The sequence below is a fragment of the Boleophthalmus pectinirostris genome, unplaced genomic scaffold (assembly GCF_026225935.1).
Source record: "Boleophthalmus pectinirostris isolate CB_2022bp ecotype Guang Dong unplaced genomic scaffold, ASM2622593v1 HiC_scaffold_16, whole genome shotgun sequence".
Lineage (NCBI taxonomy): Eukaryota > Metazoa > Chordata > Actinopteri > Gobiiformes > Gobiidae > Boleophthalmus > Boleophthalmus pectinirostris.
In genome coordinates this window covers 11,433,667-11,446,332 of record NW_026571095.1, presented here as the reverse complement: position 1 = coordinate 11,446,332, position 12,666 = coordinate 11,433,667, and the positions used below count along the sequence as shown (strand labels likewise).

At 42.1% G+C, this 12,666-nt stretch overlaps 1 protein-coding gene across 1 annotated transcript in view; it reads left to right on the top strand.

Annotated features, from left to right (window-relative positions):
- Window positions 1-1,185: 1,185 nt before the first annotated feature.
- phlpp1 (PH domain and leucine rich repeat protein phosphatase 1) overlaps window positions 1,186-12,666 on the top strand; it is an 89,927-nt gene continuing 78,446 nt past the window's right edge. The window contains exon 1 of the mRNA XM_020921702.2: window positions 1,186-3,087. Within this exon, the coding sequence (XP_020777361.2) occupies window positions 1,530-3,087 (1,558 nt within the window). The 5' untranslated portion in view covers window positions 1,186-1,529. The remainder of the gene's footprint in view (window positions 3,088-12,666) is intronic.

The following is a 12,666-nucleotide window of genomic DNA, read 5'->3' as shown; positions in this document are numbered from 1 at the left end:
TGGCCAACCTCCCTGTCAAAGCTTGATCTCATCAGATCTCAGAAGCTAAGCAGGGCTGGGCCTGGTTAGTACTGGGAGTGGCAAAACTGTTGTTTTGTCCTTAGGCAAGAGACTTCATCCACATTGCATTGTACAATTGTTTGTGTGTGTGAGAGAATTGGTGGTAGTCGGACAGGCTGATGGTGCAGATTGACAGCCTGTCTTCCATCAATCTGTCCCAATGCTGTTGCTACAATAGTACTTACTACCACCAGGAATGGAATGAATGAATAATGAGCAAAATTGTAGAAGCGACTTTGAGCCTTTGAAAAAGCACTATATAAACAGGAATGATTTTATGTAGAGATGGTTTTAACCATGATCAGTTAAAACCACGGTTTTAGCTCCCATCCAGAAGCATTCTCATTTGACCATTGTATCTTCTTTTTCCCATATTAAGAACTTTACAGAATAGATGTTCTGTAGGATTATTTGAAAATTATACTGATCAAAGGAAGGAATGGATTTCACATAAATAGGTCTATCTCGGAATCAGTCGTTAAAACAGCTTTAATCTTGAGTTTAACTGTGAATGAAAGTAATATAGCTCGTCTGTACTGTGTTCTCGTAATGATTTGGTTTGATTCGGCAGGGTTCTCTGTGTTTTGACCACTAGATGGAGCTGAGAACAAATAAATTGAATTTACGCAGAGCGTGCAGATATATTCGGCCTTGTGAAATGGCGTCCTGATGAGATGGTGCGCATTGCCTATTGCCAGACTAAAAAGTCTAAAGAGACTGGATATTCTGCACAGTAACGCAAATTATAATGCAACCACACATTTATGAATGATAAAATAATTAAAAAGTTAGAAGAGTGTAGTGGTGTTCAACAGTTGATGACTAACAATTAATGTGCGTAAAGCAAATAAATATGACAGTATCACTTCGAGGAGCTCTGGTAGTTAACCAGCGCTGTTTAGACAATATTTAGCACCTTAAGTCGGAATAGTTTTCACTAATGTTTATTCCTCGCGTCTGTGCACCGCCTCATTTGACTGGTCCAGCGAGGCGCATTCTGGGGCTTGTATTTCCTGAACCAACAGCGGCCCCAGCAGTCTTATAGAAGAGTACTATACTTCCCACAATCCCCTGCGTTGTTGTTAGCTGCCCCATCTTGTGTCCTCCTCATGAATATATATCAGTCTCTATTTGCGTAGGAGGTCGGCCGACGTTCATTTCATATTCCAGCACTGTATTTTGGTCCAAATGGGACGCTCAGTCACCGCCCTGATCTGTCCCTGCGTGCCCAACCTCTTCCTAGCCATTTTAATAGGTAAAATGTTTCTAGGAGCAGCGGAGACGATACGGACTGGGAAAAAGAAGCACGAAGTGAATGACTACTAGTAAGATAACTCAACTACACCGCCCATTTGGCGGACATTTAGCACGGTGGGCACGTATTACGGCGTTTAAATGTAGAACCTTTAGGTAACCGAGGTAGGCAGCCACCGTTTTCACTTCGAGAGGGTGACTTTTCATTGGCACAGATGGAAAGTGCACAGGCTGCTGAGGATGGCGCGTTAGATGGAGGTGCGGGCAAGTTAATGAAGAAGCCCAGTGGACTGTCTGTCGCCCGGGGGACTCCAGCGGACGACGGCGTTGGACATTTAGCACCCTCTCACGTAGATGCCAAGAACACGGGTAGTCTTCCGCACAACACTTCTACCGCGGGCTCTAGTGCGTCAAACCGGACTGTGGCGTCGAATGGCCGGGGCGCATCCAGCAACTCCAGCTCCCTCCTGTTGAGACGGAGGCGCCTAAAGAGGAACCTCTCAGCTGTCACCGCCACCAAGATGAGCTCGGCCCTGTCCTCCGCATCTCTGCACACTCGCAGTCTGGACAGAAAGAGTCTGCTCAAACACCGGCAAAACATGCAGCTCCAACCCATGGATCGCGAGTGGGTGCGTGCGGATCTTCATAGAGGCGCTATACACGTCCATGACAGACTTACACCATCATATCCCAGGCCGGTCCTTTGCACTATGGACACTACTGCCGGCGAGGTGGCGCTTCGTTTGAGTAAACTCTGCAGTAAGTCCACTTCAGTCATGCGCATTTTTTGTAAAGATAATCCCAAAACTGACCAAAATGGTAACTGCAGCGTGAAAAGTGAATATGACGAGAATCAATGTAAACTGAGTGATGAGTCAAGTTTAAAGTGCAATCCCCTTCCCCCTCTTGAATCTGCTGAACTAAGGGGGCACCCGAGTGACAGGTTGAGACTGCTGCTAATGGAGAATGCAAATGAGCGGCAAAAGCAACAGGACGTAGACGAGAAACTTTTCAGCCCAGAGTCAGAATCACAGGACAATATTACGTGCTCTTTGTCAGATCTAAATTCTAACATAGATACTCCAAATGACGAGGACTCGGAGCACAGGAACGGAGCTGACAGTTATGGGCTGAACTCTGGCTCAGATGTGGAGAGCAGTGCATTTGACGATCTGAGCTCGGGAGCACATCTCAGCGAGCACAGAGACTCCCTCAGTGATGACATGATCCTGGGCACAGAGGCGTCCATACTCAGCCCGTCCTCTGATCTGTATGGCAGCTCCTCAGATGAGCTGGAGCTGGAATGCCCTGCAACAAGCACAAGCATGGAGTCCAGTTCCCAACACCACTCCAATGGTGTTTCTGCCAACTACAAGCAGTGCAACATAGAGCATTTAAATGACATGACTAACAATATGGGAGCAGATAGCAGACACAGCCCACATAGTCTGGGCAGTCTGCCACCCAGCAGCAGTGCAGGCTCCCTGTCAACAGCCTGTTCCACAGGTACTACACCTGACATCCAAGAGCTTGACTGCACTCAAGGGGCTGGAAAATGTGAGCTGACAGCAGACCAAAGTGGAGATCCCAGTGATTCCAGCCCTACACTATATGTCCAGCTGCATGGAGAAGCTGTCAGGAGGCTGAGACCAGAGGAGAGGCCTCTGCAGATCCAGAATGACTTCCTGTTTAAGCTTGGATTTAAGGATCCCTGGAGAGTACAAGAAGAAGGGCTAAACACAGAAATTGGCTCTTTGTTGCGTTTCTATGCAGGTAAGCTGCTTTTACTTTACATCTAGTGTATACAGTATGCAGGCTTTATAGTCAGCAGCATTCAGGCCTGTTATAGTCAGGCAGTGTCTTTGGCACAAGTTATTTACCTGTAACAGAAAGTGAAAGATGCTGTCATGCAGAGGCATGCTATGTTATTGCCTTGACTAACGTGTTATTTGTGTGCCTAAAATACCAAGGAAAATGTACCTAATAGTTTGATGTCATCTTAAGGTTTGTCTGACCTTGTGTGTTGTGTGGCCTAAGCTGCTTCATGTTCAGGTTTAACTTCGGAGAGAGGTCATTCAAAGGTGCTTTGTCAGGTTGAGACTTGTACAGTATGAAGGTACAGTCCTTAAAATACCAAGCATGGTTTATTATTCTGTTTATTTCCACTAGAATTAATTGTTTTTGTTTGACCGTACCAACACAATGTGGTCCCCTGGACACTCATGACATTACCACAAAGCCATCAGCACAAGTTATGGTGCACAGACATGGGGCCCTTTCCGGCTTTTGCCCTATTCTCATCCTAATGAAAAGGCTGAATGCCTTTGTGGTTGGATGGAGAGAGGGGTGGGAGCCCTCAGAGGACTCACTCACTTATGGTCATTGAGATGCTGCACAGCGCCTGTGCTGTTGGCATCACGCTCTGCTACTGTCACACTAACTAAGTGCCTGCCAAGCTGGGTTAACATGCTTCTCTAAGGATAGGAAGACCCCTTTCTTCACAGATGATTCCTCCACTACTGCTGCTGTCCCTGCTAAGGGGAGTGGGAGGTGGGAGTCAGAAAGGAGGTGTCAGTATGAACTGTAGAAGCTGCTGCTTATTGGGTCTAAGTATGGAAGACAGGCTCCTCTCCTTCCTGTTCCCAGAGGGAACATATACATATTGAAGTTATTTAGAAATACAAAATACGTTTTTGTGAGCAACAAGTGTTGCCTGAAGTGTGTGGCGCCACTTTAAGGGCAACGCCTCCAAAGTCCCATGTGAATAGGCTTAACTGGTCACCTGAGCAAACTCCCAGCAGATCCACAGACACAGGCCTCGGTCTAGTAAGCCAGTCTAGCCTATAGTAACACAGGACAATAAGAGCAGTTTCATGCTTGTGTTAAAAGTGTGAAGAAAAGTGTAGCTTGGAGCACAGAGACATGCAGCTCTTCCGCCTCAGCCTTACATGATGAAGGCATGTGTGGAATGTACGCTGGCTCCTCCAGAATGTCAGGCATGTTGTGGAGAGGAAATGGAGCAGTGGAGGGGGTGTGGTGCACCAGGGGGATTGTTCCTGTAGAGTTTGAGTGTCTGACAGACATCTCAGCTGAGCTCTGCTGGATTCTGTGTGCAGTTGCCTATCCACTACTGTAGATCCCAGTCATACAGTGCGATTTGTGCTTGCCCTGCTTGTGCCAGCATTTGATAACCAAGCCCATCACTCTTTTATTGCTGTGGGCCTCTGCAACCACAGGCCATTTGAACACAACATGCTAACCTAGATAACACATTTTACGGCCCACTGGAAAACTTAATAGCATCACGTGAGGAACATACAAAGCACTCCACACTGATTAGATGAACAGGAAGATGTTGGGAAGAGGCTGTTGAGTGGAGGAGTGGCCATGGTGCATCTCAGCAGATTGTGCGAGTTTGAAGGGGTCAGGTCATGCACAGTCCAGATGAAAGAGACCAACCAGGACACGCACACGCAAAAAATACACACGGCTTGGATCAAAGTGCCGCTGCTGTCCACTTTGGCAGGCTGACGAGCGATCCTGTCTGCCCACACAGGAGCCTCTTGTAATGCCTACCCAGCGTTATTAGCCTGGGACAAGCAGGAAAAGAATCAAAACATGCAGGCTCCATCATTATAACTCCAGTGTGTGTGTGTGCGTGTGTGCGTGTGTGCGTGTGCGTGTGTTTGTGTGTGCGTGTGTGCGTGTGCGTGTGTGTGTGTTTGTGTGTTTGTGTGTGTGCTTTCTGCTGATGACAAACTCTCAAATTGAGCTGTAAAGGGGGATTAACAACAGGTAGACTTGATGATTTAATTGCCTGTCCAGGTAAAAGTGAAGGTTGCAGCAGGTCAGTGGCATAATGGTGCTTTTGCTCTGCAGGATAAGAGATTCTCAGTAATGAAGTTGTCCTTGCTTGGATAGGACTGCGCAGTCTGCTTGTAGGCCTGCCCCAATACCAGTGTTTGAAGTACAATATGTAGTTTCTTATTGAAGAATATTTTATTCCACTGATGTTATAAAGACATAATTATAAAATCTATAAACCCTTTTCTGAAAGAGCACACTGTACATGAGCTGCAATTAATAAATAGTAGAAAAAATACAATGTATATAAGCAAGTTCTAAGCAATTATTCAACTCAGTGAAGCTCAACAGTCCCACCCACTCGAAATCCGCCACAGTTTCAGAAGTTTTCTATTTATTTTGCCATAGACTTTTTGAAAAATTCAAATATTAAGAGTTTAAAGACATGACTGAGGTTAACCAGCTATGTGGTAAAGCGGTTGTTGCTAAAAGTCCAAAAAAACACACTACTGAGCTCCATACAGCTCCAATAAGATGCATGATAAATATTATTATTATTATTATCCTATTATGCAAAATGGACTCTTGTGAGCATTAAGCCATGTTAGAATGTTGTTAACTCATCAAAACATACCCGGAGTTGTGTTTTGTTTCATTTACACATTTGAGTATTGCTTTATTATTAGTCTGTCTACATTGTAATGTCATTAAGTGGTCATTTTCAAGTTAACATCTCCCTTTTTACCTTTACTTCTATAGAGACTGGAAATTCCAGGAATGAAATAGGTGTATGGAGTTTAAAAATGCAGCAGAGTGCTTCTTGGATTACCACATGACATCACAACGTGGACCAGAGTGTTTTCTGTTTGAGAGAAGAACACAACCTAAATTTGCAGGGTTTGTGTGTTAAACATGTGAATGAAACAAACACATCTCCAGGAAAGAGCATTATAACATAGGTCTGAAAATTGTGTAATATGACCCCTTTAAACACTAAAATGATTGTTCTTTCTGTCATTTATTGAATGATAAGTTGCTATAGTAATTATCATGACAGGCCTACAGGCTTGAGCGTGTGTGTGTGGACTTGTAAAAGGAGGAAGTGGCACAGTGAACCTTAACACTGACTGGCAAAGAGTTTCCCTGGAGGCCCTGGACTCACAATTCTTAACCAAACCAAAACAGAACACTAAATAATTCACAGCCATTGCCTTCTCGGCTTTACAAACACTCCTGTCCAGTCTTGGGTGCACTTACTCACTCCTGATTAGCATTCGAAAGGGCTAAGTAAGGGTTAAATTGCTATATAGTCAAGAGATGTCTGAGTAATCCCTCAGTCGTCCACACAGGTTCCATCTCAAATGAAAATTATATTCCGTTAAAGCAGATCTGTGGAGAGGCATCCCTGCTTTTTTCTGTCTTTTTCAGCACCAATACTTTACTGAATATGAGACAATGCCAAAGTAGTAACATATGTACAAGGTGTATACGGTGGTGCTGGCAGACCCCCAACCAGAAAAATGACATAGTGCGGCTTTAATTTTCTCATTACTGTACCATGATAATCTTAATTTTTTTTCTTGTAACTGGACTGATTGACTGGCTCATCCAGGTATTAATTTCTTTCAGCTCAACCGGGTTATTGCTTCCTTTGAAAGCTGAGTCTAGATCAATATCAGTTTCAGCATGCTGCACCCATTTTCAGGTGATTCCCAGGTTGGTTAGAGCTTTGAGTTTCCAGTAAGGTGGAAAAAATTGAAATAGATTTTAACAGTAGCAGGAACAAAAAGCAAAAACAAATTAAACACCCTGACTAGTGTTATAAATGCTTTGTTTATCTATCCCACTTCCGTCTATTACTCTTAACCCTTGTTACTTCCTTATGACATTTGCCATCTCGTGCTTTGTGCTAATTTGTTGTGTGTCTAATTCTGTGAAAATGTTCAACCCTTTTTCATTCTGCCAAAGAAGTTGTTTTGGCAACTGATATTTTCTTAGTAGCTTTGTTAACAAGAATATATTCTTCAATTTGTGATTTAATTTCAGCATCTGGTTGGTTCTAGTGGAAAAGCATGGAAAATCAAGATGGTTTTGAAATGGCATTAAACTTATACTGTGTGTGAACGGGGTCACCTCTCCACAGATCTAACATGTAACCTGGCCTGGTGGCTTCACCTGCTTGTGTACATGGAGATTAATCTCACACTGTGGAATGTTACTGGCAAAGTAATATCTCTATTGAGACAGACAGATGGCAGAACACACACCAGAAATGTTATGTTAATATATTGTTAGACGGTTATATTTTATATTTATTTAGTTTTTTAAAGGTCCTATATTATGCAAAATTGACTGTTGTGAGGTATAAGCCATGTTATAATGTTGTTACCTTCTCAAAAACATACCTGGAGTTGTGTTTTGTTTCTTTCACATATGTTTGAGTAACCCTATATTATTAATCTTTTTACATCTTCAAAGCTCATAATGCTCTGGTCCACCTTGTTCCACCTTGTGATGTCATGTAGTTGTAGTTAGAAGCTCCTTTTACCTTTAGTTCAGTAGATTGGCAATTCCAGAGCTGAAATCATCCAAATGATTCTAGTAAGGTATATGGAGTTTAAAAACAAAGTGGAGCACTTCCTACATTACCACATGACTAGTGAAGTCATGATTTGATTTGGCTTTCGATTTTCGATTGTGTTCGATTTTGATCAGTTAACATTACTTATTATCTTGAAACACAAAACATTCTATTAACAATTACAAAATAGTAATTGTTACTAATGTTCAGAACTTTGTTTAGTGTGAACAATAACATTTAGTGTACCGTAGATATGTGAGATAAATTACTTATAATAAAAATAAATAAATAACTCTCTAAGTTAAATAAAAAATAGGTCACCCATTCTTATAATTAAACTTAAGTGGCCACTATGAATAAATATGTGGCTTAATGATGAGGAGTATGTGGTTTGTGATCTCCTATTGAAAAGCTGTTAGACATAAACATCACCATCAAATCTTTTTGTTTCTGCATTTATTTATTTTGATGGGTTAAAGTCTCTGCTCCAAAGACAGAGGTAGCGCGAGTCGTGTGTGAAGTCGCGTATTTGATCGACATGCGCAAAGCCGAAGAGCGGTTTTGGAGTATTTAAACTTTCATATTTATGTCAGTTCTGAGTCTATCAATGTGAAATAAAAAGTGACTGGAAGATAAAACATGCCTCTGTTAGAATATACAGCAGTGAGAATCTACAGAGCTGTTTATTTTCTGTATCTAAGAAAGGACCCCAGGCTTTGTCTTTTTCTGCCTGTCCCAAAGTGACGACACAGTGCGCATGGAGGGACACGTGAGAATCGAACCTGAATCAAACAATTAATCAAAAACACAACTCCAGGTCTGTTTTTGATGAGGAAATACTATTATTACATAGCTCAGAAAACAGCGTAACATGGGCCCTTGAAGTTACATTCATACATGCATTTTAGCCTTTTCACAGCCACCATCAAACTGCTATTCCTGTTCATTTTTCTCTCGCTCTGGTGTCTTGAGTGTCCACTGTATTTCTTGAGTCTTACCTCAGGCCTTTCTCGATGAGGCGGTGCTGCTGACGTGATGATGACTTAAAGGACTGGCTGGGGTTTAAAGGCTTAATGTTGCTCCAACGTTTTCCCTCTCTCTCCGCTGCAGCTATTAAGCACTGAGCCTTCACTCGCGTCTTGACAGCGTCTCGTCAACTCTGTTTCTGGAGTCAGCTCCACATATTCAGCTGCTTGGCTTCATTGTGAAAACCTCCTCAAAAGCATTACTGAATTTAATTAGTTTGTCCCTTTATTTTGGCATTAAATATAAGCTCCAAACTATAACATACAATACTTTTTTGTGTATTTGCTGTCAGATTTAGAATTTAACTATATAACTATAACTCTAATACTCCTGATTTTCAACCAGGCTAGTGTGCCTTGAGTTATTCCCATGTGTGCCTTTTTTTGAGTGGATCAACTTCTGATCCAGCTAATCAGAACTATTATCTATGGGGTGTAACCATATCCAAATCTCACAATACGATATCGTCATGGTATGAACCTCACAGTATGATATTTATTGTGATATCGTGGGAAAGGTCACGATATGGTGGGGAGGCTCACAATTAGCGATGTAACATTATCCAAATCTCTCGGTACGACATTTTCACGATACAAATCTCACTATATGATTTATTATTATTATTGATTTATTACAATATTTTGTGGAGGTTAACAAAACTGTTAATTTGCTACTTTTTCCTCTTAAAATGCCTTGACAAGACTTAATCTCAAAGAACTAAGACTTAAAAGTGTTTAGAACTGTTATTTCTTCTTGTAGTCTGCACTGAAATGGAGCAAAGGATCATGGTCTTTGTAGTTCCCTCTGTCTTTTTAGCTATTGCTGCACTATAACTCAAAGAGACTTGTAATTCGATATACTATGATGGCCCACGATATTATTGAAAGAACTTTGACGATACGATATCACAATATTTTGGTTATTGTTACATCCCTAATATTATCACTGACAAATAGACAAGGAAAGTCTGCACATTTTTTTTTAAAAAATTTATAATATTATAGTGGATGGATAGTGTATCATTGAATCTTTTTAACTGAAAAGGTTTGCAATGAAGGCTAAAAATACTAGTAAAGGCTAGTTATAGCAATGTTGTCTTCACTTAAAAAAAAAATCTGAACTAGTTATTTTAAACTATTGGTGATCCAATGCATTCCTAGCAATCCAAGTTGTTAAACAAGTTTGAGACCAGACCAGAGTTTGGCTATCACTATCATCCTAACAACAACTTGCATGCTGACAGCTAATTCCTGGTTAACAAAATGAGAATGAAAAGCTTTGTATGCAGATGCAAATAGCACACGGCAGTTTTACAATATAAGTGTAATGGGTTAAGAAATCAGGTATAGCCCCTTTAAGAGATTAATCACTGAATGACGCACCGCTAAATAGAATAATTCAATCAAGAATGAAAACCAACTTTGAAAGAATGATAAAATTTGTTGATCGAGCGGATATCAGTTCCAATATATCGATTCAGCCTATTTTGGTCTGTAAATTGGAGTGGTTAAGACGATTTACTGGAAAATGTTGACCTAACTACAAAGTTGTGCTGTAGATACTTTATAAGATAAACAGCAGTTAAAAAACAAATTTAGATAATTTTTTATCCATGTTTGAAAATAAGAATTTATGAATTATTAGTCTATTTTAACACAGTCTCTGCCCTAATATTAACATCGGTATCGCAACAGGAAAAGCTGCATTGGTGCATCCCTAATAAAAAATGATATAAATGATTTGTTACCCCAGTGTAGCTTAATTTGCCAAAAAGTTTCTGAAGTTTCTGAAATGAGAAACTTGGCTTTCTCTTCCTGCTGTACATCCCTGTCCCTGCCTGACAGCTAATGGCTCTTCGAAATAGTCTGCCGCTGAGTCATAATGAAAATGTATAATCAGATTTATAATATCATTTCAGTGAGATAGAGGTAAAATTATTTGATGTGTCCTCCCGTGCCATCCACATGTGCAGTGGTGGTTTTAAATGGATGTAGCAGGATGCAGGCCTCTTTAGGGTTGTAAGGTTATGCATGTGTCAGCTCGTAGCGCTTAAAGCCAGAGGAACTGTTTTGGGTCTAATATAGATTGCCTTCTTCTCTGACATCCTCCCACCACCCTCTCCTCTCTCAATTTCTCTCATGATCGATCCCCCTCCTGCTCCTTGTGCTATCTCTCCGCACATCTCCTCCTCCCTCTCACCATCTGACACTTTCCATTTATTTTCTCATATCTCTTCATCGCTCCCTGACCGATGCTTTCTTATTCCAGAGAATTACTGGTGACCTTCATTAATGTCTTTTAACAAATCCTAATGAAATACCAGCACAGACATTCTACAGGTAGAGCAGCATACGGGTATGTGTCCCTTTGCTGTTGCGCTATCCAATTTTTGGCTGCCTGATGTCAGTGGGCAATGATAACAAGGACGCCCAAGAACATGTGTTTGAAGTCCTAGTGGAAACTCTGAAGTGGTAAACACATCCTGGGGAATTGCTTGGGATATTGCTGTTGAGATATTGAACACCTCTTGTTTGTGTTTGTGTTCACTTCTTACAATACTGTGATTACACAAATGTCCATAATGACTACAATATTACATTATATGTTATAGTATATAATATAGTACAATATATATAGTATTGTTAAAATGTAAACTATAACTTAAACCATACAATATTTTAGAAATGATTGTACTTTAAACTGTGTTTGTGTGGCCGAGTGCTTCTGGAGGCTTCCCTTTTCCATCTCGTGTGAGTGCCCTGAGTAGTGCTTGTCCCTGTGGGAGCCCTTCTCTGGGCTGTCTGTCACACTGGCCATGCACAACAGTCCAGAGGAGTTTGGCTGAGAGTGGCAGGCGTCACAGGCATCACAGGTGTCACAGGGAGAGGCGTCCCTTCAGAGAGGTCATGGAGCTGCATGTCCCTGTGCAGAGCCCGGCCCCTGGTCTGAGCACATGCACAGAGGGGATTAGAACCAGCCAACGGGGCCCCGCTGTGTACAGCTTTGATCAGCAGCCGTACAGTCTAATGCCAGACAACATCTGTACCTCTCTGCATAGAGAGGAGCACAAGGCGTCCAGTGTACAGCACGACTGTGTCAGTTCCTGGATCTGAGCTTTTAAATACCTCCACTCCTGCAGAGACTGCTCTGATTTCTTTTACAAAGCCTTGTTTCCCTCAGAGAGTACTGCGTTTAAACCTCAACACTATTTGCAAACACGTTCCGTGTCTTGTGGAAACAAAGGCCAAACAGATGGTTTGTTTTACTAGCAGCATTGTGTGTGAGGAATGCAGATTATCAACTTGTCCCAAAATCTTTGTTTGTGTCATCTGGACATGGCTAGATAAGTCTGCCTGGGTGGAGCTGGGCTTGTTTCACTGGACTCTGCTCTAATAGAAAGGCCCGGCAGTGTTGATATGAAATGACCTACTTAAAAGTTTATCTCTAAAAAATGCTGAAGTGTGGCTCTGCAACTTCCTTGTTGACCTGCGTGTCCTTCAGAGAAAGGCAAATGAAAGAAGTCAGTCACATGCCATTGCATACCCAAAACAGCTGAGGCAGTGAGCTCTAGCACCACTAAAGACATCCTCTGTTCAAAGAGAGCTGAAAGTCCACTGCAGGCAGACATGTGCAGCCAGCAGCCTCAATCATTAACATGGCACAGTGCTTGTCACTTGCTGTTAGCTGTGCAGTTTGATAACCACCCAGGACATGGAACAAGACAAGCTGTTCAACCTGGAAGGAGGCCTCAGTGTTTCCCTGCACAGCTGCTGCCTCTCGTAGCTGCTTCCTTTGCATTGTACTGCACATCACACTTGTTTTATGAACTCTCCCACAGCTCCCTTTGTCCACTGTTGCCCGGTCCCTTTGGCGCGAGCCCTTTCTCTTCACTTTTTCTCACTCTCTGCGCGTCTCCGTGCCCTCCGGCGCCCCCCGCTTCT